Raw genomic sequence first — 25,377 nt, 5'->3', positions numbered from 1 at the left:
CACTAGTTAACTACACATGGTTGATGATATTACTAGATATCATCTAGCGTGTCCTGCGTTGCATATAATCTGACTGAGCATACAAGCATACAAGTATCTAAGTATCTGACTGAGCGGTGGTAGGCAGAAGCAGGCGCGAAAACATTCATTCAAACAGCACTTTTGTGCGTTTTGCCAGCAGCTCTTTGTTGTGCGTCAAGCATTGCGCTGTTTATGACTTCAAGCCTACCAACTCCCGAGATGAGGCTGGTGTAACCGAAGTGAAATGTCTAGCTAGTTAGCGCGCACTAATAGCGTTTCAAACGTCACTCGCTCTGAGCCTTCTAGTAGTTGTTCCCCTTGCTCTGCATGGGTAACGATGCTTCGATGGTGGATGTTGTCGTTGTGTTGCTGGTTCGAGCCCAGGGAGGAGCGAGGAGAGGGACGGAAGCTATACTGTTACACTGGCAATACTAAAGTGCCTATAAGAACATCCAATAGTCAAAGGTTAATGAAATACAAATGGTATAGAGGGAAATAGTCCTATAATTCGTATAATAACTACAACCTAAAACTTCTTACCTGGGAATATTGAAGACTCGTGTTAAAAGGAACCACCAACATTCATATGTTCTCATGTTCTGAGCAAGGAACTGAAACGTTAGCTTTCTTACATAGCACATATTGCACTTTCACTTTCTTCTCAAACACTGTTTTTGCATTATTTAAACCAAATTGAACAGGTTTCATTATTTACTTGAGGCTAAATTAATTTTATTGATGTATTATATTAAGTTAAAATCAGTGTTCATTCAGTATTGTTGTAATTGTCATGATTACAAATTTAAAAAATAATGTACATTTTAAATCGGTATCGGCGGTGAAAAATCATAATCGGTCGACCTCTAGTAAGAACTGGTCCAGGAAATGAACAAACAAGAGATGCATTAGCCACAGTGCAGAACTGGTCTAGGAATCAAACATCCACAAACAAGCATTGAGTTGTGAAGATCTGGTCTAGGAACAGAAGCCAAACACTACAAACACCACTTCAAAACAACTGAAGGGAGTAAAATGTTACATGTTAAGTTAAGAACTGATTCAGGAAAGACAAAACGGAAGCAAACACAGAGCCAGAATGAACCACAACAGAGTCACTTTGAGGGAACTTTGCAAGTGAAAGACGTGATGAAGCAGCAAGACATTATTTCATTTCAAACAGATGCTATCTTATTGAGACAAACAAAGACACACATCAGTGTCAAGTCTCGATAAGACCCTGGCTAGCCACCTAGCCCCCCCCAGTGAAGTATCATGTAAATCCGGCATAGCACTGGTGGAAAAATGAACAATACAGAATGGCTCTATAAAGGAACATTAGGAACGCCAGGAGACATGGAGTGTACACACACCTTAACACAAGCTCACGCACACACACTCCCACAGCTGTGTGTGTGTGTTCCTGCTCATTTGAAATACACTGGGTGCTTTGTCTTTGTCAAATAGCTGTTTCATAGTGGTTCAGGCAGAGTGTGTGTGTATCAGTGTGTTTGTGTCTGTGTTTACATTTTTGTAATTTAGCAGACCCTTGTGTGTGCGCGCGTCTGTTCCCAATTAGCCCCATTGAGTTTCTCCGGTACACCTCCCCCCATCCTGACGCAACTCAACATGCAAGGGATTACTAAAAACAGGAAACACAAAGATGACCAATTTTCCCATGAACCTAACGCTCCCATAGTAGTACAGTCCTGTCTCCTGCTGTGTGTGTCTCCTGCTGTCAGGATATTTGGGTTGGAATGGAACTACAGTACTGAGATGAGGGGGGACAGAGGAGAGATTAAGAGGGAAACTGGAGAGGAAGAACTGGGGAGACTGGAGCGGGGGGGGATGGGGTGAGGTCAAGGAAGACAGAAAAGGGGACTGACTGACAGACAGTTTGGAACGGATCATAACCCACAGATCGGGATAGGGGGAAAGGGATTGAATGAGGGTGACGAGAGACCAAAAAGATGGGCAGAATGATGGGGTGAAGAGATACAAGTATATAAGGGAATAGGGTAATACAAATGGGCTGAGAGCCCAAACCCCATAGGCTCCATGTCAAAATACCCAACATGCTCAAATGTCATATCACAGCCCAGATAAATCCCCCCCACCACACTCTCTCCCCTGTATGTCTCTCCCTCCCCCTGTCTCCCTTCCCATCTTTCTGTGTTTGGTGGTTTGGAGAGAGACTAGCCTCGGCCAGAATAGAAAAGGAATCCAACCCTTGTTTATTGTTCCTGTTCTCCTCTACATCTCAGAAATGACTACAACTCCAGATATAAAGAGTCAATGTTGTGGAAAAAGCTCTGGGAAAACAAATCGAGAGAGTTCCTAAATAAAATGTCAACCCAGTCACATAGCGCACGTAGGCTTGTCTATCTTTCTCTGCAGCCCTACAACGGAGGTCTCTCCCTCGCTGTCTCGATATCCATCTTTCCTTCTCCCACCTCCCCCTCTCCGCAGTCCTGAAACTAATGTCAAGCTCTCTCTGTAGTCATTGTGTCTCTCTCTACCTATCCCCATTCTCTCACTGTCCTTCCTAAATCACCCTCCCCCCAATCCAACCACCCCTTTCTCAAGTGGCCTGGACTTCTACAAAAAGGTAATACAACAGAAAATAGTCACCAGGTCAGGGCCCACTGATCCTCATTGTCCTTGGCGGCCCATCCTAAATGGGACCCCATTTCCTTTATAGTGCACTACATTTGTGATGTACCTCTTCTGTTCTATTTAGAACAGGCTGTTTCTCTCTCACACTCACATCCTCATCCCAGCTCAGTTTTCCGGTGATTGAGGCCAGTATTCCGGGAGCCTAGTACTTCCCCACGAGCAGACGGAAGGGACACGCGCCAGAGAGGACAGGAAGTACCAAGGCTGAAAACAGGAAGTACAGGGGCGGGACAGGCTAAGCCTATAGTACTTATCCTATGTTCAAATGTACATACTAGAATACTACTAATGCATGCTCAATACATGGTTTCATACTAAGTAGTATGTTGTTAGTGTGGATAATGGAACACAGCCTATTCACTACAGCAGGGCTTTCCAACCCCAGTTGTAACTAACCTGATTCATCTTATCAATCAGTTAATTGTTAGAATCAGGTGCGCTGGATTAGGTTTGGAATGGAAACCTACAAGACGGTAGCTCTCCAGGAACAGCAGGGTTGGAGAACGCTGTACTAGAAATACCAAAAACCCTGGGATATTTTTTTGTCCTAATAGCCCTTCTACTTCTTACCCATCTCATTTATTTTCTACTGAACTCTGTTTTGGGTATCACGGAGGGGCCTTGGTCATACACAGTCTTGCTGCGGTGAGAGAGGGAAGGGTGGAGGAGGAGGATGGGAGGGACAGAGGGTGAGAGGGAGGGGTATAAGAGGGGAGTCTGAGTTCTGTGTTTGTTTTTGCATGGGGCTGTGCTGGGAATCACTCAGTGAAAATCTGAAAAAACAGACTAAAGAGAAAAAGAGGAAATAAAGATGTTGAATGGCTGGAGACAGACCGGTTCCACACACACACTGAGCTGGCCAAAAGCAAGGCAAGTTCAGGCCTATAGAACCCCTCGAGTGGGTTGGGTCCAAAATAAACTAAGATAAGAACTGAATGTGAACAAACCCACAGGCCATGTCCCAAATGGCACCCTATGGGACCTGGTCAAAAGTAGTGCATTTACATAGGGAATAGGGTGTCATTTAGGGAGAAACCCACAGCCTTCAAAAACAACCGACTCAGCTAATCTCGGCTAGATGACCTTTGACCCTAATTAGTATTTTTAGGTGTTAAAGACTCAGTCAGAGATTAGGACATCGGGGTTGACAGACAATACAGGTCACCTAGCCTTGTCCCTGTAGCCAGGTCCCAGACCGATTTGTGCTTTTGCCTACTCCATTGTCATTGTCAAGCCAAACATTGCATGACAATTCCATAAGTACTTGGCAAAAGAGCAGAAACAGACGGGCACCCGAAGCTACGGGCATCTATTAATAAAAGCCATTTAGCAGCCGCTTTTATCCAAAGCGACTTACAGCCATGCATGTATACGCTTTTTCAATTCTTTTTAACTCTCCCTCCATTGATGAAAAGAGAATAGACTAGGGAGATGACGGTAACATTTGATATCGGACTCACCATGTATTCACAGTTAAGTTTAAATCAGGTCCGCTATCTTTTCTACGCTCTTCAACAACCACCCTTCCCACACTTTCAGATATGGTGGTGACTCTGGAGGTTCTGTAATGTCACTGTTTGTATGTCTCTCTCTGCCTGTGTGTGTGTGATGGTCTGAATGGAGGCCCTTGTGTGTCTGGCCAATAGCCCCTAGCCCTGGCACAAACTCCATTGTTCCAGGGGGGTTAGGGGTAGAGGTCGACCAATTAATCGGAATGGCCGATTAATTAGAGGCTGATTTCAAGTTTTCATAACAATCGGTAATAGGCATTTTTGGACACCGATTACATCGCACTCCACGAGGAGACTGCGTGGCAGGCTGACTACCTGTTATGAGAGTGCAGCAAGGAGCCATGGTAAGGTGCTAGCTAGCATTAAACGTTTCTTATTAAAAAAACAATCAATCTTAACATAATCACTAGTTAACTACACATGGTTGATGATATTACCAGTTTATCTAGCTTGTCCTGTGTTGCATATAATTGATGCGGTGCCTGTTAATTTATCATTGAATCATAGCCTACTTCGCCAAAAGGGTGATTTAACAAGCGCATTTGCGAAAAAAAGCACTGTCGTTGCACCAGTGTACCTAACCATTAACGCCTTTCTTAAAATCAATACACAAGTATAGATTTTTTAACCTGCATATTTAGTTCATATTGCCTGCTAAAATTAATTTCTTTTAACTAGGGAAATTGTCACTTCTCTTGTGTTCTGTGCAACAGAGTCAGGCTATTTGCAGCTGTTTGGGCAGCCTGGCTCGTTGCAAACTGTGTGAAGACCAACTTCGCCAAACAGGGGATGACAACAAAAGTACACAGAAGTATATATTTTTAAACCTGCATATTTAGTTAAAAGAAATCCAGGTTAGCAGACAATATTAGACTAGGGAAATTGTGTCACTTCTCTTGCGTTCATTGCACGCAGAGTCAGAGTAACAGTTTGGGCCGCCTGGCTCGTTGCGAAATAATTGGCCAGAATTTTAAGTAATTATGACATAATATTGAAGGTTGTGCAATGTAACAGGAATATTTAGACTTATGGATGCCACCCGTTAGATAAAATACGTAACGGTTTCGTATTTCACTGAAAGAATAAACGTTTTGTTTTCGAAATGATAGTTTCCGGATATGACCTAAGGCTCATATTTCTGTTTGTTTTATTATATTATAATTAAGTCTATGATTTGACCTTTGATACAGCAGTCTGAGCAGCAGGCTCGTAAGCATTCATTCAAACAGCACTTTCGTGCGTTTGCCAGCAGCCCTTCGCTGTGCTTCAAGCATTGCGCCGTTTATGACTTCAAGGCTATTAACTCCCGAGATTAGGCTGGTGTAACCGATATGAATTGGCTAGCTAGTTAGCGGGGTGTGCACTAATAGCGTTTCAATCGGTGACGTAACTCGCTCTGAGACCTTGAAGTAGTTGTTCCCCTTGCTCTGCAAGGGCCGCGGCTTTTGCAGAACAATGGGTAGCGATGCTTCGAGGACGGCTGTTGTCGATGTGTTCCTGGTTCAAGCCCAGGTAGGAGCGAGGAGAGGGACGGAAACTATACTGTTACATTGGCAATACGTTAGCTTTTTTACATGGCACATATTGCACTTTTACTTTCTTCTCCAACACTTTGTTTTTGCATTATTTAAACCAAATTGAACATGTTTCATTATTTATTTGAGGCATTATATTAAGTTAAAATATTAGTGTTAATTTAATATTGTTATATTTGTCATTACTATAAATAAAATAAACATTTAATATAATATATATTAAAAAAAAAAATTTTTTTAAATGTAATTAAAAATCGGCCGAGTAATCTGTATCGGCTTTTTTTGGTCCTCCAATAAATCGGTATAGGTATCGGCTTTGAAAAATCATAATCGGTCGACCTCTAGTTAGGAGCTGTACTGGCAGCCCAGAAAAGCTGCAGCCTGTTGGGGAAGGAGAGGGGAGCTCTGGCCTCTCTCAGTTTCAGGTACAACAAAGTGCTTTTTGTTTTCCCTTCTCAGAAACTCACTTTGCTTGGTCATTGTGGATAAATATTCCTCTCCGGCGCACACACACGACGATATTACTACAAGTCCCTCTCATTTTTCGCTCACTCTCCTGCTCACCCTCTCCATCCTTTTCTCTACCTCATCCTCTCCAGACCACAGCAGGCCAGAGTTAAATAGTGTTTTGTTTGGGTAGTAGTGGAGGCACACAATAACAGGAGGTAGCTGGCTGTGGAGAGTATGTGTTTGACGGAAAAGGGATACCACTCTTTGATGGCCAGAGCAAGAGGGTCAAAATAGGGGAGACTTTCGGGGGTATTTGATTTTGTGTGGCTGTGTGTGTTGTAGCAGCTGGTTAGACTTGTTTGCTGTAAGCCCCTTCTTAATGAGGTTAAAGGTCACATGATGTAACAGCCCGACCTGGTGGAGGAGAAACAAAAGGTGCCTTTATCATGGCCCACGCACGCGCGCACACACACTACAGAAAGACCCTCTTTGTCTCAGGAGAGTAAGATAACTACCCCTCACTGTACATGGAACACAAATCTCTCTCTTTGTAGCTATATCCCTCATTTGCTCCCTTTTTCTACTGATGTAATTATATGGGAATTCGCCAACCTTTCCGCCAAATGAAACCAGCCCCCCCCCCCCCCGGAATAAAACACACAAGGTCCTTCTAAGAAGACGAAAAAAGATGAGGGCAGAGATTGATAGAGAAGCACAGAGAAAGAGAGGGATGGAGATGGAGAGAAAGAGAAGCACAGAGACCCTCTCTGTCAGGTCCTGGAGGGGACAGAGTGGCATTGTCCCCTCTCTCCTCTCCTACTCCCTCCATCCCTCCTGATTCACCTGGAAACAAGCCCTTTGAGGGCCGGTGGCCATCTTTTATTAGAGGGAATGACTCAGCGAAGACTGACCGAAGGGTGTGTGTGTCAGCGTATTTGAGTTTGTGCGTGCATGTCTGTGTGAGGAGCTTTGTGTGTTTGGGGCTATGTATGGTGTGTGTGTTTACTCTCACCTCATGGTCAGGTATCTCAGAGGCCAGTGTTTGTCTCAGTACGGCCCCAGTCAGGTAGGTCCAACAACGGGCTGTGTTGGCTAGGTTATACCCACCTAAAGAGAGAGAAGAGAGGAGAGAGAAAGAGGGAGGGAGAGAGGAAAAAGAGGGATTGTAGTGAGTAAAAAGGCTTCATTGTACTGGTGTAATTAACAGGTATCATCTGGTACAGGGCTGAGGGGTCTGGAGCTTGGGCTGTGGTTTCAGATGTGTGTGTGCCGTTGTCTTTGTGTAAGTGTGCGTGTGTGTGTGTCGGTGTGTACGAGCGGATATGAGACCCGCCTCCTCCCAGCAGCAGTGTGGGTAGGTGCTAGTCTAGTACGTGGCGTAGACACTGGGCTGTGGTTTCAGGCGGTGTGTGTGGGGCTGTGCGTGTGTCAGGGTTTCCGTTAGGATTGCGATTCTTATTTATCGGATATTTGAGATCGGTCATACATATATGCCTTGGGTGCGTAATCCATTAAGGGCGTCCACCCACAGACAGCGCCATCAATAAACGAGGATATCGGCCAAATTAATTACATTTACGTGTCCTCAAAAACAGCCTATAATAAATGACAAAAACACTGTTTTTGAAATGTAGTATATGGAAGACTTTATAGCCTATTGTTTTCTTGATTTTACTTTCCTTAAACAATAATTGTCCACCTCACGGTCAGCTGATGGAGATTTGAGCACTAAAATGCATCAGGGCATTGCATGCATAAGCCTACGCGCTTAGGCATCCACTGTATGATATGAACATTTTAAATATAAAAAAGAAGCTTAGGACTAGCCTCAGAGAGAGGGAGAGTTCAAAATATGCCAGCGGCATGCTACGACATCGACATGCATTTATTTATCCTTGTCAGATAGGCTACTGCGTCTGTTATATAGATATAGGCGTACAGGAGCCATTAATTTTTCTTTCAGAATATTTTTTCCAATAAAATCTAAGCATTATATTGTTAGATTACATGAGTAATTCTGGAAGACTTAAAAATAAATCTTCACCTCAGTGCGCTGGGCACACTGCCTTCATATAATAGGCCTGCAGTATAATAGGCTAATAGCCACACCTTTGCAAAAGTTTAAACTTTATTAAGTTAATATCAAAAGTCAAGCAATTGTTCATTGGGGAATATGAGCAGGATATTATATTGCGGCAATCACAATATTACAGTTGGAACTTAATTGGGCCAAAGAAAATGTCTCAACAGAATAAAACAAAACACATGCTAACTGGCTTAAACCTTCACAAAAGTTTTGAACAGGCTATATTGCAGCAATTACCAAGAAAGGCTAGTGCCTACCTTACCCAACAAACATCAGCAATATGGTAATAATATTTATTTTACAACAGGCCTACTTCTAACCTAGGGAGCACAATTAAAAAGACAAATTGAACTTAATTCAGCCAAAGAAGAAGTCTAAACAAAATACGTTTGGTACATTTAAAAACCTGGATTAAATGAGTAAATAGGCCTACAATAACAACAATGGTATAAAATAATAATAACGGGGGAAAAAAGGCATCCTACCTGAATAGCGAGTTGCCCAGTAGCCTGCTGTTGGCAGCGCCAACATTCTCGTCATCTTTGTCCAATTCAATATTAAAACTTGTCCCGTTGTAGGGGACTACTCTCTAACTTTTGTTTTACTTTAATGAAAAAGGCTTCCATCCTCGCAATCAACAGTAGCCCAAGGCCCCTCTCTCGATCTTTCCCTCTCCTCACTAGCAGGCGCATGGACGTTAGGCAGCGGGCACGGAGTGAGAGAAAGGTGCTTAAGCATGATTTTGGCATGTATGGTATGCAGCCCCAGACAATTTGGCCGGCTACCATTTTATTTATCAGCTTTAACCTCTTCAGTCGACCCTCTACTTTTTTGAACATTTTGTTAAAAATCACGCAACATTTCAGCGCCCTGCTACTCATGCCAGGAATATAGTACGTTCATATGGTTAGAATGTGTGTATAGGAAACCCTCGGACGTTTTTAAAACTGGTTAAATCACGACTGTGGCTATTACATAACGTGCGTTACATAGGAAAGCGCAGGAAAACCTGATCACAGAAAATGGAAATAAATATCCTTGCGCCACTTCCAGCAATTGTTAACAGTGAGCCGAATTAGATAAGACCGAGCATTCAACTCCCACAGCATCCCCATGTTGTCGAGTATCTTGTGAATTTAATCATCTTTGATTCTTGGTTGAACCGAAAGAGGGGCACCGCTTACCTCCGGTCTCCGCCCAGATCATTCCGGAAGAGCTCTCTCCTGAAATTTTTTCCAAGACGACAGCTAATGATATCTACATCGCCTACGGATGATTTTTATCGCTTATTAACGTTTACTAATACCTAAAGTAGCATTACAAACGTATTTCGAAGTGTTTTGTGAAAGTTTATCGTCTACTTTTTGAATTTTAAAAAATGACGTTACGTTGTGAAATCGCTGCTTTTTTTGTTTATCACACAGTCTACATATAACGATATCTTGGCTTTATATGGCCCGATTTAATCGAAATAAAGACCCAATAGTGTTTATGGGACATCTAGGAGTGCCAACAAAGAAGATGGTGAAAGGTAATGACTGTTTTCTATTTTATTGTGCGGTTTGTGTAACGCCGAAATGCTAATTATTTTGTTTACGTCCCCTGCTGTGCTTTTCTGTTGTAGTGTATTGGTGCATGCTATCAGATAATAGCTTCTCATGCTGTCGCCGAAAAGCATTTTAAAAATCTGACTTGTTGCCTGGATTCACAACGAGTGTAGCTTTAATTTGATACCCTGCATGTGTATTTTAATGAACTTTTGAGTTTTAACTAATACTATTAGCATTTAGCGTAGCGCATTTGCATTTCCAGAGCTCTAGTTGGGACGCAAGCGTCCCAGGTAGAGGTAAGAGGTTAAAATGTATTTTTTCAGCCCAAAGCCGACAATTACCAGCTAACAGAAACCCTGGTGTGTGTGTGTTGTCAGACCCACCTCCTCCCAACAGCAGTGTGGGTAGGTGCCAGTCTAGTACGTGGCAAAGACACTGGGCCACCCCTACAGGGGTCATGTTGAAGGAGCACATGGGGTCCCCGGCCATGGTGTCAGCTCCCAGCTGCATCACTACTGCTTCCGGGTTAAACAACGCCTGCACTTCCTGCATCACACTGATGGGTACAACAATCATCAAAACAGAGGTTAAATATTAAAACAACAATTATAATATAAGACGGTTACAGTTAAGACTATGTACTGAACACAATGTTTTCATTTGACTTCGAAAATGGTTGTTTCCATAGCATATAAGATATACAAAGACGATATCACGGTTCTGCAACAAGAAAAACAGTTGCTGAGTATCAACAAAACTTCTAACATGCAATTCTAGCTTATTAGGTCTGTAAATCTCTGTTACTGAGAAAGCAGAGGACATGCAGCATGTCTCTGATGTTGCTGATAGTGTTAACCATTAAAAGATGACATGTATCTTATGTCATAACCAGCATAAATAAAAAAGTAACTAGCTTTAATAACCTGGTGAAGACGTGGAAATATCTGTCGTCTTTGATGCCGTCATCCAGAGGGACGTTGACAGCGTACCATCTTCCTTTGCCCATCCCTGTGTCACCCAGGTCCCCTGTACCTAAAACAGGATGGTAGGGTTACTATGACAGAGAGAGAGTGGGAGTATAATGTATCAATGTTTCTCAAACTAGTTGGTTGATTTCTCAGATTGTTAGCAGATTTCACACCTATTTTAGTTGTACAGTTTTAAGTTTTAATGCAAGCGGTCCCCCAAGGAGGAAGGACCGCAGGTAAAGGAAGCTTATGATGAAATGGAGGGTGATATGCACATCCTAAACTTGAGAATACCAGTGCTAAGCTAAACAATAATACTGAAATAAAGTAATGAGAGGCCCGCACACAGAAGATTTCCAACTGTAGTAGAAAGGTCGTTAGTACTGTATTAGGTGTAGCCACTGACCTGGGAAGAATCCGGGGGAGAACTTGTGCAGAGACACAGTCATCACTTTGGAGGTAAAACTGAAGGCATCTTCCACACCTGAGAAACATTACATTGTTCTCTAAAAACACAATGATTTTGTTCCTTGACAGAACAAAACAATTAACCGTAGCAAAACATTTGTATCCACATACAGTACTCATATGGAGATATTTACACAATATCAATGCACATTTAGATGTGAGAATTCAGGCAAAGGATAAAGGGGTGTGTGTACCATCTCCATGATGAAGGTCCACATCCACATAAAGAACTCTCTCATATTTCTCTCTCAGCTTGAGAATCCCCAGCACAGCATCATTCACATAACAGAAGCCTGATGCCTCATCCCTGCGAGAGAGAGCGGGGAAAGAGAGAATGGAGGAGAGAGAGAGACGCAGAAAATACTTAAAAGCATTGCTGTCTTTTCAATGACTTAGAGGCCTTCTGTGTTGACGATCATATATGTCTAACATAATTCAGTGTGTCCTCCTGTTAGGAACGCTTTGGTAACACATTCATCAACATGTCACCCTGGTCCGGTCACCTCACACACAGTTTAACCTTACTTCTTGGCGTGGTGCCAGCCTCCTGCCCAGTTGATCGCCACCTCACCCCTCTTATCCAGCAGGCACTGGGCAGCAGTCAGGGTGGCACCACCGACCGCTGCAGCATAGTCATAGATACCCTCCACCACCGGGCAGTCATAACCTGGCGAAAGGAGGAGAGAGAAGCAAATGACAGAAAAGTAAATAAGCAAAAGAAGTGGAAACATATGCGAGGAGAGAGAGAGAAATACACTATGGAAAAAGGAACAGCACGTCAGAAATCAGCTCAAAGTAATTTAAGAATCCATAGACTAACCACTTCTGGGAAAACAAGTGTGTGGTTAAAATTGGCAAAACACACACATATCTCTTTTCCACAGGCCCGGAGGGTGAGACAGGGATGCAGCTTAAGCCCCACCCTCTTCAACATATACATCAACGAATTGGTGAGGGCACTAGAACAGTGCGCAGCACCCGGCCTCAACCTAGTAGAATCTGAAGTCAAATGTATACTGTTTACTGATGATCTGGTGCTTCTGCCACCAACCAAGGAGAGCCTACAGCAGCATATAGCCCCAGATTAGAGGTCGACCGGTTAATTAGGGCCGATTTCAAGTTTTCATTTTTAAAAATTATACCATTATTTAAATCTTTATTTAACTAGGCAAGTCAGTTAACACAGTCTTATTTTCAATGACGGCATAGGAATGGTGGGTTAACTGCCTCGTTCAGGGGCAAAAACAACAGATTTTCACCTTGTCAGCTCGGGGGATCCAATCTTGCAACCTTACAGTTAACTTGTCCTTGTGCATACCACAAGTAGACTGCCTGTTACGCAAATGCAGTAGGCCAAGGTAAGTTGCTAGCTAGCATTAAACTTATCTTATAAAAACAATCAGAATCACTAGTTAACTACACATGGTTGATGATATTACTAGATATTATCTAGCGTGTCCTGCGTTGCATATAATCTGACTGAGCATACAAGCATCTAAGTATCTGACTGAGCGGTGGTAGGCAGAAGCAGGCGCGTAAACATGAATTCAAACAGCACTTTCGTGCGTTTTGCCAGCAGCTCTTCGTTGTGCGTCAAGCATTACGCTGTTTATGACTTCAAGCCTATCAACTCCTGAGATGAGGCTGGTGTAACCGAAGTGAAATGGCTAGCTAGTTAGCGAGCGCTAACAGCCTTTCAAACGTCACTCGCTCTGAGCCTGTGGTTGTTTCCCTTGCTCTGCATGGGTAACGCTGCTTTGAGGGTGGCTGTTGTCGATGTGTTCCTGGTTCGAGCCCAGGGAGGAGCGAGGAGAGGGACGGAAGCTATATACTGTTACACTGGCAATACTAAAGTGCCTATAAGAACATCCAATAGTCAAAGGTTAATGAAATACAAATGGTGTAGAGGGAAATAGTCCTATATTTCCTATAATAACTACAACCTAAAACGTCTTACCTGGGAATATTGAAGACTCATGTTAAAAGGAACCACCAGCTTTCATATGTTCTCATGTTCTGAGCAAGGAACTGAAATGTTAGCTTTCTTACATAGCACATATTGCATTTTTACTTTCTTCTCCAACACTTTGTTCTTGCATTATTTAAACCAAATTGAACATGTTTCATTATTTATTTGAGGCTAAATTGATTTTAATGTATTATATTAAGTTAAAATAAGTGTTAATTCAGTATTGTTGTAATTTTCATTACAACAAATACATTTTTATTATTATAAATCAGCCGATTTAAATCGGCATCGGCTTTTTTGGTCCTCCAATAATCGGTATCGGTGCTGAAAAATCATAATCGGTCGACCTCTACCCCAGATGTTCCAAAAAAGGTCCACTTCCCAGGACCACAAATACAAATTCCATTTAGACACCGCTAACCTAGAGCAGTAATTCCCAAAATGGGGTACACGTACCCCCGTCGTGGGTATGCCAAATAACAATGCGAGTCACATTTAGTTTTTTAAATAATTTACCATTTTCAAACAGTCCATTTTACAGTGGGCTCCAAAAGTACTGCCACCCCTGACTGGCAAAGCACAAACAATCATTTTAAAAATAAACAATATAATTAGAGAGAAACTCAATATCAACATGAGAAATACTGTACTTTTTTTAATGTTTCTATGGAACCAACCAAAATCATACAAATATTTAATACAAAACACATTTCACCAAAATCAAGCTTTCATAATTATTGGTACTCCTCATTTAGTACTTAGAGCAACCACCTCTTCCATGGATAACAGCATGGAGTCTTTTCCTATACATTTTTACAAGGTTAAGGAACACATTTGGAGGAACTTTGGACCATTCCTCTATGCAGATCCTTCACATTCTTTGGTTTGCGCTTATCAACTGCCCTCTTCAACTCAGCCCACAGATTATCGATTGGATTAAGATCCGGCGACTGAGATGGCCATGGCAGAACATTGATTTTGTTGTCACTGAACCATTTCTGTGTGGATTTTGAGGTATGTTTTGGGTCATTGTCTTGTTGGAAAGTCCACCTATGGCCAAATCCATGATAAATCCATGATAATCGAAAACTTCAACAAGCATTTCTCAACGGCTAGCCATGCCTTCCTCCTGGCTACTCCAACCTCGGCCAACAGCTCAGCCCCCCCCACACTCAAGGTACTAAATGATATCATAAACGCCATCGATAAAAGACAGTAATGTGCAGCCGTCTTCATCGACCTGGCCAAGGCTTTCGACTCTTGTCAATCACCATATTCTTATCGGCAGACTCAGTAGCCTCGGTTTTTCTAATGACTGCCTTGCCTGGTTCACCAACTACTTTGCAGACAGAGTTCAGTGTGTCAAATCGGAGGGCATGTTGTCCGGCCCTCTGGCAGTCTCTATGGGGGTGCCACAGGGTTCAATTCTCGGGCCGACTCTTTTCTCTGTCTATATCAATGATGTTGCTCTTGCTGCGGGCGATTCCCTGATCCACCTCTACGCAGACGACACCATTCTGTATACTTCTGGCCCTTCATTTGGCAACAGTGTGCTATCTAACCTCCAAACGAGCTTCAATGCCATACAACACTCCTTCCGTGGCCTCCAACTGCTCTTAAAACGCTAGTAAAACCAAATACATGCTTTTCAACCGTTCGCTGCCTGCACTCGCACGCCCGACTAGCATCACCACCCTGGATGGTTCCGACCTAGAATATGTGGACATATATAAGGACCTAGGTGTCTGGCTAGACTGTAAACTCTCCTTCCAGACTCATCAAACATCTCCAATCTAAAATCAAATCTAGAATCGGCTTTCTATTCCGCAACAAAGCCTCCTTCACTTACACCGCCAAACTTACCCTCGTAAAACTGACTATCCAACCGATCCTCGACTTCGGCGATGTCATCTACAAAATAGCTTCCAATACTCTACTCAGCAAACTGGATGCAGTTTATCACAGTGCCATCCGGTTTGTTACTAAAGCACCTTATACCACCCACCACTGGGACCTGTATGCTCTAGTCGGTTGGCCCTCGCTACATATTTGTCGCCAGACCCACTGGCTCCAGGTCATCTACAAGTCCATGCTAGGTAAAGCTCCGCCTTATCTCAGTTCACTGGTCACGATGGCAACACCCACCCGTAGCACACGCTCCAGCAGGTGTATCTCACTGATCATCCCTAAAGACAACACCTCATTTGGCCGCCTTTCCTTCCAGTTCTCTGCTGCCTGTGACTGGAACGAATTGCAAAAATCGTTGAAGTTGGAGACTTATCTCCCTCACCAACTTCAAACATCTGCTATCTGAGCAGCTAACCGATCGCTGCAGCTGTACATAGTCCATCGGTAAATAGCTCACCCAATTTACCTACCTCATCCCCATACTGTTTTTATTTATTGACTTTTCTGCTCTTTTGCACACCAGTATCTCTACCTGCACATGACCATCTGATCATTTATCCCTCCAGTGTTAATCGGCTAAATTGTAATTATTCGCCTACCTCCTCATGCCTTTTGCACACAATGTATATAGACCCCCCCACTGTGTTATTGACTTGTTTATTGTTTACTCCATGTATAACGCTGTGTTGTTGTATGTTCACACTGCTATGCTTTATCTTGGCCAGGTCGCAGTTGTAAATGAGAACTTGTTCTCAACTATCCTACCTGGTTAAACACATTTTAAAAAGTTAAAAAGATTGTCAGCCAAAATGTCCTAATACTTGTTGGAATTCATTATGCCATCAATCTTAACCAGTGCCCCTGGACCTCTGGAATTAAAACAGCCCCAAAATGTCACTGATCCACCACCATATTTCAATATTTCACCGTGTGTATGAGGTACCTCTCCTTGTATGCATCTCTGTTTCGACGCCAAACATGACAATGTTGTATCTGACCAAAATGTTCAATTTTGGTCTTCTGACCAGAGCGCCTTCTTCCAGTCATAATTTAAATGACATTTGGCAAACTCCAAGCACTTTCTTCTGTGTCTTGGGGTCAGAAGCAACTTTCTTCTGGCAACCCTTCCAAAGAGTCTGTGGTTGTGGAGGTGGCAGCCCTTGCAAAGACACCACCAAGGCCTGCAATTCTTTCAGTGATTCTTGGGGATTTTGTTGCTTCTCACCATCCATCCTCCTCCCTATCCTGGGGGGCAAAATGCATTTTCGTCCTCTACCCTTGAGGTTTTCAACTGTTCCATATCTTTTTTCTTTTTTTTCTTTCATAATTGGCCTGACAGTGCAAGACTTACCGATATCTGAATAAGAGAGCCTCATCGAAATTGCAACAAGCGGTCCTGTGAAAATTGAATTTAAATCAGAAGCCACTGACAGATTTCTGGATTGGGCTGAGCTCAGAGTATCCTGTCTTGGCAAATCGCGCTGTTAAGACACTGACGCCCTTTGCAACCACGTACCTATGTGAGAGTGGATTCCTGGCCCTCACTCGCATGAAAAATAATTTGTGCCTGTATTTAGTTAAGACAGACTCTCACCAATACAACCCAACATTGCAAGTTATGTGCATCCTTTCAAGCACACCCTTCTCATTAACTTGTGGTGAGTTATTCACAATATTCAATGAACAAATAAGTTTATGTAAGATGGCTAAATAAAGAGCAAAACTTGTTTATTATTATTTGTGCCCTGGTCCTATAAGAGCTCTATCACTTCCCATGAGTCGGGTTGTGACAAAAACCTCACACTCATTCTTATGAGTAATAAATGTATCGTATAGTGTGTGTGGGGCAGGCTTACAATGATGGCAAAAAACAACATTTGAGAAGGCACTGACCCTGGTGCTAGAGGGGGTATGCAGCTGGAGGTTGAATGTTTGAATGGGTACGGGACATTAAAAGTTTGGGAACCACTGCCCTAGAGCACACAAAAAAAAAAGATACATACCTCGGCCTAAACATCAGCGCCACAGGTAACTTCCACAAAGCTGTGAACAAGCTGAGAGACAAGGTAAGAAGGGCCTTCTATGCCATCAAAAGGCACAAAATCTGACATACCAATTAGGATCTGGCTAAAAATACTTTCATCCGTTATAGAACCCATTGCCTTTTATGGTTGTGAGGTATGGGGTCCGCTCACCAATCAAGAATTCACAACAAAAAAAATGGGAGAAACACCAAATTGAGAGTCTGCATGCAGAATTCTGCAAACAACATAAAACATCAAATAAAGCATGTATAGAGCAGAATTAGGGCGATCCCGGTAATGATCAAAATCCAGAAAAGAGCCGTTAAATTCTACAACCACCTAAAAGAAAGTGATTCCCAAACTTTCTATAACGAAGCCATCACCTACAGAGAGATGAACCTGGAGAAGAGTCCCCTAAACAAGCTGGTCCTGGGGCTCTGTTCACAAACAGACCGCACAGAGCCCCAGGACAGCAACAATTAGACCTAACCAAATCATGAGGTACAAAAAGATAATTACTTGACACATTGGAAAGAATCAACAACAAAAAAACAGATCAAACTAGAATGCTATTTGGCCCTAAACAGCGAGTAAACAGTGGCAGAATACCTGACCACTGTGACTGACCCAAACTTAAGGAAAGCTTTTACTATGTACAGACTCCGTGAGCTTAGCCTTGCTATTGAGAAAGGCCGCCGTAGGCAGACCTGGCTCTCAAGAGACAGGCTATGTGCATACTGCCCACAAAATGAGGTGGAAACTGAGCTGCACTCCCTAACCTCTTGCCAAATGTTTGACCATATTAGAGAGACATCTCCCTCAGATTACACAGACCCACAAGGAATTTGAAAACAAACCCAATTATGATAAACTCCCATATCTACTGGTTGAAATACCACAGTGTGCCATCACCGCAGAAATATTTGTGATCTTTCGCCACAAGAAAAGGGCAACCAGTGAAGAACAAACACAATTGCAAATAGAACCCATATTTATTTTCGCTTTTGTACTTAACTATTTTCACATTGTTAAACACTGTATATAGACATAATATGGAGAGAGAGAGAGCGAGAACCAGACAGAGCTGTGGAGAAGAAACAAAGGGAGGAAGCAGAAGATAGAGACAATGAAAAGGAAAGGTGGTGAAGCGAGGGATCATTGGAAAGATGGAGATAAAGTGAGATTAAGACATTTTTAGAATAGAAGGGTTAGCAGAAGAGGAGTGTTAACCCATTAAATAACAACAGAAAGGGGTTGCATCTTTCCTGTCTCCCACCCACAGCCCTAGAGTGTTGATAACATGCTGACCTAGGGAGAATCTAAATTATATTTCCTTGATTCCTCATGTCCTCACCTCCCTCTCAAAACACATAAGATCTTCTGCGCCAATGGGCTTTGAGGAGACAAGGAGAGGACACAGGGAACCAATACAATAAAGGAAAAACAATTGAGATTCACCCTTGGTAGATATTTACTATTGAGATTCACCCAAAATCTTAATTCTGAAAGACACATATGGGGTGAAGTGTCTTCTGTCAGTAGGAATGCTAATCTGTCATTTGTATATATTTAAGCATCAATGGAGGTTCTCTAATGTAAATTGATTATGTAACCATATTGTGTTGCCAAAAACAGCCATGTAAACCTTTCGCCCGGTGGTGTGTCATTTTCTTTTCCAGATTTAGAGCACCCTCTACTGCTAGCATGAGACCATTGCATGAATGTACTCTCCCGCTTACCTCTCAGTCATTGATTTCAAAGTTTTACTGTTAACCTACAAAGCATTACATGGACATATTCCTACATCTCTCTCCAATTGGGTCCCGTCATTCATACCTACAGGTACACTACGGTCACAAGACGCAGGCCTCCTTACAGACCCCCACAGTGGAGGTGTCATAATACCCATAAAACCTAGGGGTCAAACAGGGAAATGGTTCCAATTGTTTTTCTACCATTTATTTTTCCCCATAGGGGATTTTTTAGAAACATTTCAAATAACAGCCTGGACCCAAAACCCAGAATCTCTTGTGGCACAGCTAACACTGCGATGCAGTGCCACGCCACTCGGGAGTCATTTAGGTTTTATACTGCAAAGTCTACACCTTCACTCTTACAGTGAAACATTTTGTCCAGCAAATTGTCTAGAAGGGATTGAATTTGTTGTTGCCTAATCGTTTCTTAGTAAGTTTCTACACTACTTTCCTTCCATCTATAGAATTTATTAATATTATTCCGTTCCTTTGGCTTTGATGCCTCATGATTGAGTATTGTTCTGTTTAAGTAGACTGATTTTGCTGTGATCTGTTAAGGGTGTCAGTGGGCTGACTGAATGCTCAGAAACTCTCGGTTGAGGTCAGTGGTAAAGTAGTCTACAGTACTACTGCCAAGAGATGAGCTATAGGTTAATCTACTGTAGAAGTCCCCTCGAAGCCTACCATTGACTATGTACATACCTCTCCCCCTCAACCCCCCCCTTCTCTCAATCCCCTCCCCTCCTCTCTTGAGCCTGCTGGTCATCTATTAATGTTTGAACATCTTGAAAAACTATATAGCCTTAATGGCCATGTGCTCTTCCAATCTCCACTCAGCACAGCTGTGAAGAGGACTGGCCACCCCTCAGAGCCTGTTTCCTCTAGGTTTCTGCCTTTCTAGTGAGTTTTTCTAGCCTCCGTGCTTCTACTTCTGCATTGCTTGCTCTTTGGCATTTTAGGCTGGGTTTCTGTATAAGCACTTTGTGTCAATTGCTTATATAAAAAAAAGGGGCTTTATAAATACATTGGATTGATGTGTGTCAACGTAAGTAAAAGAGATCCTGCTCTTCCCTCTCCTCTTACCCAGGCCAAAGTCCCCGGACTGGGGGTCATCATTGTCTCCATCCTGGCTGATTTTGTGGAGATGCTCCAGGTAGGCGTCTGTGTGGAACTTGGCCATCTCCTCAATGGTCGCAACACGGGGCTTCACAACACTGAAAGAATGAACGGACCATAGATACCGAAGGACATTTCTTGAAATGTTTGTATTTAATTACTTTACAGGATTCTAATCCATATTGTTCGACAACTTTAGATAGAGTTCAGAATGTGGTACTGGCATTGGAGCAGGATGGTAAGGTTAGCTATTTAACTAGTTGGTTTATTCTAACCGAAAATAATAGCAATAACTTCTCAAATGTCCATATAATGTAGGTAAAACAAGTACCAAGTTCAGTTGGTTAAACAAAGGAAATGGCTTAGCTAACGTTAGCCAACATAGTTAGACAGCGCACTAGCACTAGAATGCTAATATAATGCGCGTTGGCCAGCGCTAGACTGGGGGTAAAAGTTGTTTGTTTCCTATTTTGGAGAAATGACACCAGGTGCACTCCATACAGCATTCTACAGTCTAGTCAATCATTTAACAAACTTACCCAGTGCGAGAGTAGAGGGCAACAGAACAACGCCCTGCCAGAGCTAACGTTAACTAGCTCAATCCCTTAATTTTGACAAACATGCAAAGTTAACTTACCTCATGTGTTGAAGTAAACCATAAGCTTCGATGAGTGAATGCACCATACTTGCCTAGAGACACGGAGTAAAAAAAATCGTTCAGTACTTGTAAATAATGACCAAAGTATTGCCTCTCTGGCGAGCATACATAGCTAGCTAGCGTTCCCATTCACTCACCCGGTTGGGGACTTTTGATAGCGAGTCGCATGTCTCGGTGTATTGAGGACTATAGACATACACAACTTTGCGTTTGGAAGGAGAGTCATTTGAGTCTCCTTTACAACTCATTTATGTTAGTTAGTGTACTTCTGTGGATAAAACGCTTGAAATAAGTAAACATGTGTATGAGACAGCTAGTTTCTGCACAAATGCAGATGGTGTCCCACTATCAACAATCCCCGGACAAAACGGAAACCGTGCTACCCGGAACTTATGTAAAGAAAAAGCTTCATTAAACCAAAGATTATGGATATACTGACAAGATACATGTCTCTCCGCCCTAACAATGCGAGTCGTTCTCCACAAAGTGGCACGACGGGCTGTCGAGCTCCAACCTACAATTTCTTTGGATTGGTGGATACATCTCATTACTGTAATCTATTTTGGAAGTAGGTTTGTTGACATCAACCGCATGTTTCAATGGAGAGAGACGTTAAACTAGCCTCATACTATGAATAGACAACTCTCTATGTCACATTGTCCTATTTATTTCAGTACATTAATTCGTGTAACATATCAGTTTGCAAACCATGTAAAAACAATATATATATATATATATATATATATAATTGAGTTAATAAAGCTGCATACAAACATACAAAAATACATTTAGAAATCTATATTATTCAATTATTGCACCCACACTACTCACGCGCGCCAACGAGCGTCTGCGTTGCCATGGGCTAAAATGTAAGTCAGTTCTATTTCTGACGCAGATCGTGCAACAAGTCCTGCATCTCCCATCTCCTCATTGGTAAGACCCTCTGAAACTCTCGAGAGTGAAGAAGGTAAAGACTAGACCAAACATTCACAGTCTGCAGCTGGTTATGTAAAGTAGTCTGGGAAAATTTGACCAAAGACGAGAGGGAAGAAAAGTTGTCCTCTCACCACTATGTGGGACACCTGAAGTATCCATTCTAAGAACACTCCAAGACAAACAAACCTACAACTAAGAAGGACATTGTGACCTCTGGTGGACAACCAGAGACTTACATCGAACTACTCCCCATACTGATAAAGGTTTCAACAGAGAGACGACAGAGAAAGACATCTATGCATAAATATATATTGCATTTCTAATCCGAATGAGCGGTTGTTACAGTGCTTATATTCATATACCCATGAGCGTAGCTTCCAAATGTATGTATGGTAAGTTGACTCTCTTTGTTTCTCCCTCTCTCCTTACCACCCCTCCCTTTCCATTGGGTAACCAAATGGTCATGCTTTTGTTAGTCCACTAGGGACCTGTTTTCATTGCATTATGTTAATAATCAATAACCTATACTGTGTGTGTTTATGCATTTCTGTGGTTATTTAGTTAGTAAATAAATAAGCCAATTTGTGTATTGCTGATTCATCACTTAGGTTAGGGTTCTTGCGGATCCAGGAATACTGTGATGTTCAGAATGAGACTGATGAGGTAATACTTCATAATTGACTGTTATTAAATGTAAGAGATATTTATAGATCTTTAGAGTTTAAGTCGGGAGATAGTAACTCTGTAAACAACTTTTCCTGTGGTGCCCCAAATTCCTAATGAGTTAATTGTTACGTTATTAATTAAACGTAGTAGGCAATTATTAGATAAATAGCAGTCATCACATTAATGATAGTGACGTCATAACAGTGGTTTGGAAGGAATCAGTGACGGTGGCTAACTGCAAGCATTGCAAAGCAATCACTAGCCTACTATTCAATGGAGTAGCTGTATGGTCCCAAATCTGGGATTAAGGGGCTCTTTCCAAGTTTAAAATGACAAACATTCAACATTGGCCATGCTGTCAATGAAGCATGATTTGTTAGGAGCCCATATGCCTCACCCTAATACTGTGGTCTATTTACCCCTCTTAATTTCGCCTACTGTTCTGACTTGGTGGTGCACATGTATCCTATAACCTGTTTTAGAGAAATGTAATCATTGAATATTGTAAGAGCTTTCCTTGTCTGCTTATATGCCCCCTTTATTTACAGTTCTGACTTGGTGTACAGGGAGAACACTGTAAGAATGGCCCATGTTCTGAATTCTGTCGCTGTACATTTCAAAAGTGCTAAACAAATAGTTACATTGACTACGTCCGTCCTAGCTCGCTCATTGTCTTAATTGAAATTACAGATTGCCTCTTATCCACTTTTCGTCCCCTTATGCCATAGTTTGTACATCTCAATTGTCAGTAGAAACCACATTTGTTTTAAGCAAGTCAGCCATATCAGCTGTTTTTTTTAAAGGCACTAAATGAGGCTGAATGAACTGTTTCGCTGCCTGACAAGGCTCCGATGATAGCCAGGTGTAGCAGTGGTAAAATGTTGGGACTGCTGTTGAGACAGCTTTATGTAGGCCCTAACAGTTTGTGGGCACCATTTGTCACCGTTATAGTGCAATTTATGTATTGTTTAGTGTTGTGTTGGTAGTGGCTTTGCTGGCATGAATCCCACCTTTTTTTTGCCCCTCCCAAGATTTACATGCTAAAATCTCCACTATAATGCAATGTTGCATATCTCACTGCTTTCTTCCATGCACTGTGCTCTCCTGATGCCAAATAATGAACACTTCCTCAATATTAATTAAATGGATTGTGGTGAGTAAACACATGGAATATGGTGTTAATAATATTCCTAAAATTCTATTAGCAAGTACAAATTACAAGTGCATAACTATATCGTAATTCTCCATGAAGATAACTCTTGCAGATAATATGTACAAACGCAGGCACCAAACACTCTTACAAATCATGATTTTGTACTATTTGTGGTAACACATCACAGTTTCCAAGGTCAAATAGCTACAGGACGATATTTCTACCGATTTAATTACACAAAAACACCCCCTCTGACCCCACTGCAGTAACAACACTTCACAATTTTACACACATACAATCCTTTCACATACATATGATCCTTTCTCCAACTAAATAGTCACAATGTTTGCGAGTTATATTACACAACACTAGGATGTTAGTCCATCCATAAAGATTAGAAATGAAACAAAATGAAACTGTCGGTGCAAACCTGTCAATGACTCTTTCCCAAGTGTGTTAGTATATACAGTTGAAGTCGGAAGTTTAAATACACCTTAGCCAAATACATTTAAACTCAGTTTTTCACTATTGCTGACATTTAATCCTAGTAAAGATTCCCTGACTTAGGTCAGTTAGGAACACCACTTTATTTTAAGAATGCGAAATGTCAGAATAATAGTAGAGCAAATTATTTATTTCAGCTTTTATTTATTTCATCACATTCCCAGTGGGTCAGAAGTGTATGTAAACTTCCGACTTCAACTGTATATCTTTGGCAATTGTCATGGTACATTCTATCTTGGGTCATTGGGCTCTAAACCAGATATGTAGATGTCTTAATGCACTGAAAGATCTCTCACAGCTGCTAACTCGGATGGTCAGTGCATCCTGTAGGATTGCTTTCAGTAACGGGAACATATCATGGTCTAACAGTTTATCCACACAGGACGTGTCAGAAAGTGGCATAGCATCTTTATTTTTTTGAGAGGTAATGTTTAGCAAGAACTACTTCATCTGGCTTGAGGGGAATATGACGTTCGCCTTTGTTGAACCAAAATTAACCGGAGAGATTACTGCTTCCAAGGTTTCCTTTTTCCAAGCTATACGGAGGGTGCTCTACAACAGCAGAGACCTGAGGACACCATCCAACCTGGAACTGTGAGTAGTGTTTGGTCTGATGCTATTTTGAAAGCCAAAAAGAAAAAAAAAGAAAAGAAAAATAAAGTACATTACAATTAAATATTTTACGGGGACTGAAAGCTGAGTTAAGGCTCCCAGGCTTGTAAGGACAGACCAGACACAATTTCAATTAGCACTAAGGTGTGACGTAAAAGGTGTTGAAGCCTTTGTGCCCAACAAGTGGCAGGCGTCTTTGAAGCATCCTCTGAAGCCCCTTCCTGCTGTTCAAAGACCATTCACTGGCATTTTCTACAAGAAATCTGCCTCCAGAAATAAAAGCTTCTCCCAATAAAAGCTACTTGGATTCCACCCGGCGATCTGTTCACCGTCTGCCCTGGCTTGTCTCCCCGTCTGGTACAGGTACCCCCACCACACTCACCCCTCTCTCCTGAGCTACCGCTCGGCTCCAGCACACACCCACTGTTGGGGTGAGTGACTCTATAGCTAGCCCCAAGTCATTATATATATATTTTTTCTTGTGCATTTTGCTATTTGCCTCATGAATCCTGCATACTTTGTTGACTACTAACTTTCTTTACCCAACTGTGGGACAGACTGTTTGTTACCACATTCGGGACTCTAACTCTCTGTTGGTTACACAGACTTTAGGCCTCCCATCCTATTCTAACCACCACTCGCCGGCTTTGTATTCATGTTACCTGATGGAAATGCGGTACAATATGATCTTGTTGCCATCTGATGCACATGCAGATGTCATAAATCAGCACTGCAGAGCTCTCCCTGTACTATGCCATGCCTTGATTGTATTACTGTTGATGATATCTGGAAATGTGCATGTACACCCTGGCCCA

General features: G+C 42.1%; 1 protein-coding gene across 1 annotated transcript in view; it reads right to left on the bottom strand.

The window, feature by feature from the left end:
• The window catches only part of hdac8 (histone deacetylase 8), a 38,864-nt gene extending 17,797 nt beyond the window's left edge, over window positions 1–21,067 (bottom strand). Inside the window, exons 1-9 of the mRNA XM_029666369.2 lie at window positions 20,829–21,067; window positions 20,671–20,723; window positions 20,001–20,131; window positions 11,788–11,929; window positions 11,457–11,569; window positions 11,201–11,278; window positions 10,750–10,858; window positions 10,210–10,382; window positions 7,203–7,297 (exon numbers count right to left, since the gene is read on the bottom strand). Coding sequence (XP_029522229.1) covers window positions 7,203–7,297; window positions 10,210–10,382; window positions 10,750–10,858; window positions 11,201–11,278; window positions 11,457–11,569; window positions 11,788–11,929; window positions 20,001–20,131; window positions 20,671–20,723; window positions 20,829–20,939 — 1,005 coding nt within the window. The 5' untranslated portion in view covers window positions 20,940–21,067. The remainder of the gene's footprint in view (window positions 1–7,202; window positions 7,298–10,209; window positions 10,383–10,749; window positions 10,859–11,200; window positions 11,279–11,456; window positions 11,570–11,787; window positions 11,930–20,000; window positions 20,132–20,670; window positions 20,724–20,828) is intronic.
• Window positions 21,068–25,377: the final 4,310 nt, after the last annotated feature.

The sequence above is a fragment of the Oncorhynchus nerka genome, linkage group LG8 (assembly GCF_034236695.1).
Source record: "Oncorhynchus nerka isolate Pitt River linkage group LG8, Oner_Uvic_2.0, whole genome shotgun sequence".
In the NCBI taxonomy this organism is placed as follows: domain Eukaryota; kingdom Metazoa; phylum Chordata; class Actinopteri; order Salmoniformes; family Salmonidae; genus Oncorhynchus; species Oncorhynchus nerka.
Note: the sequence above shows the minus strand (reverse complement) of the source record. Positions and strands in the feature narration are given on the sequence as shown.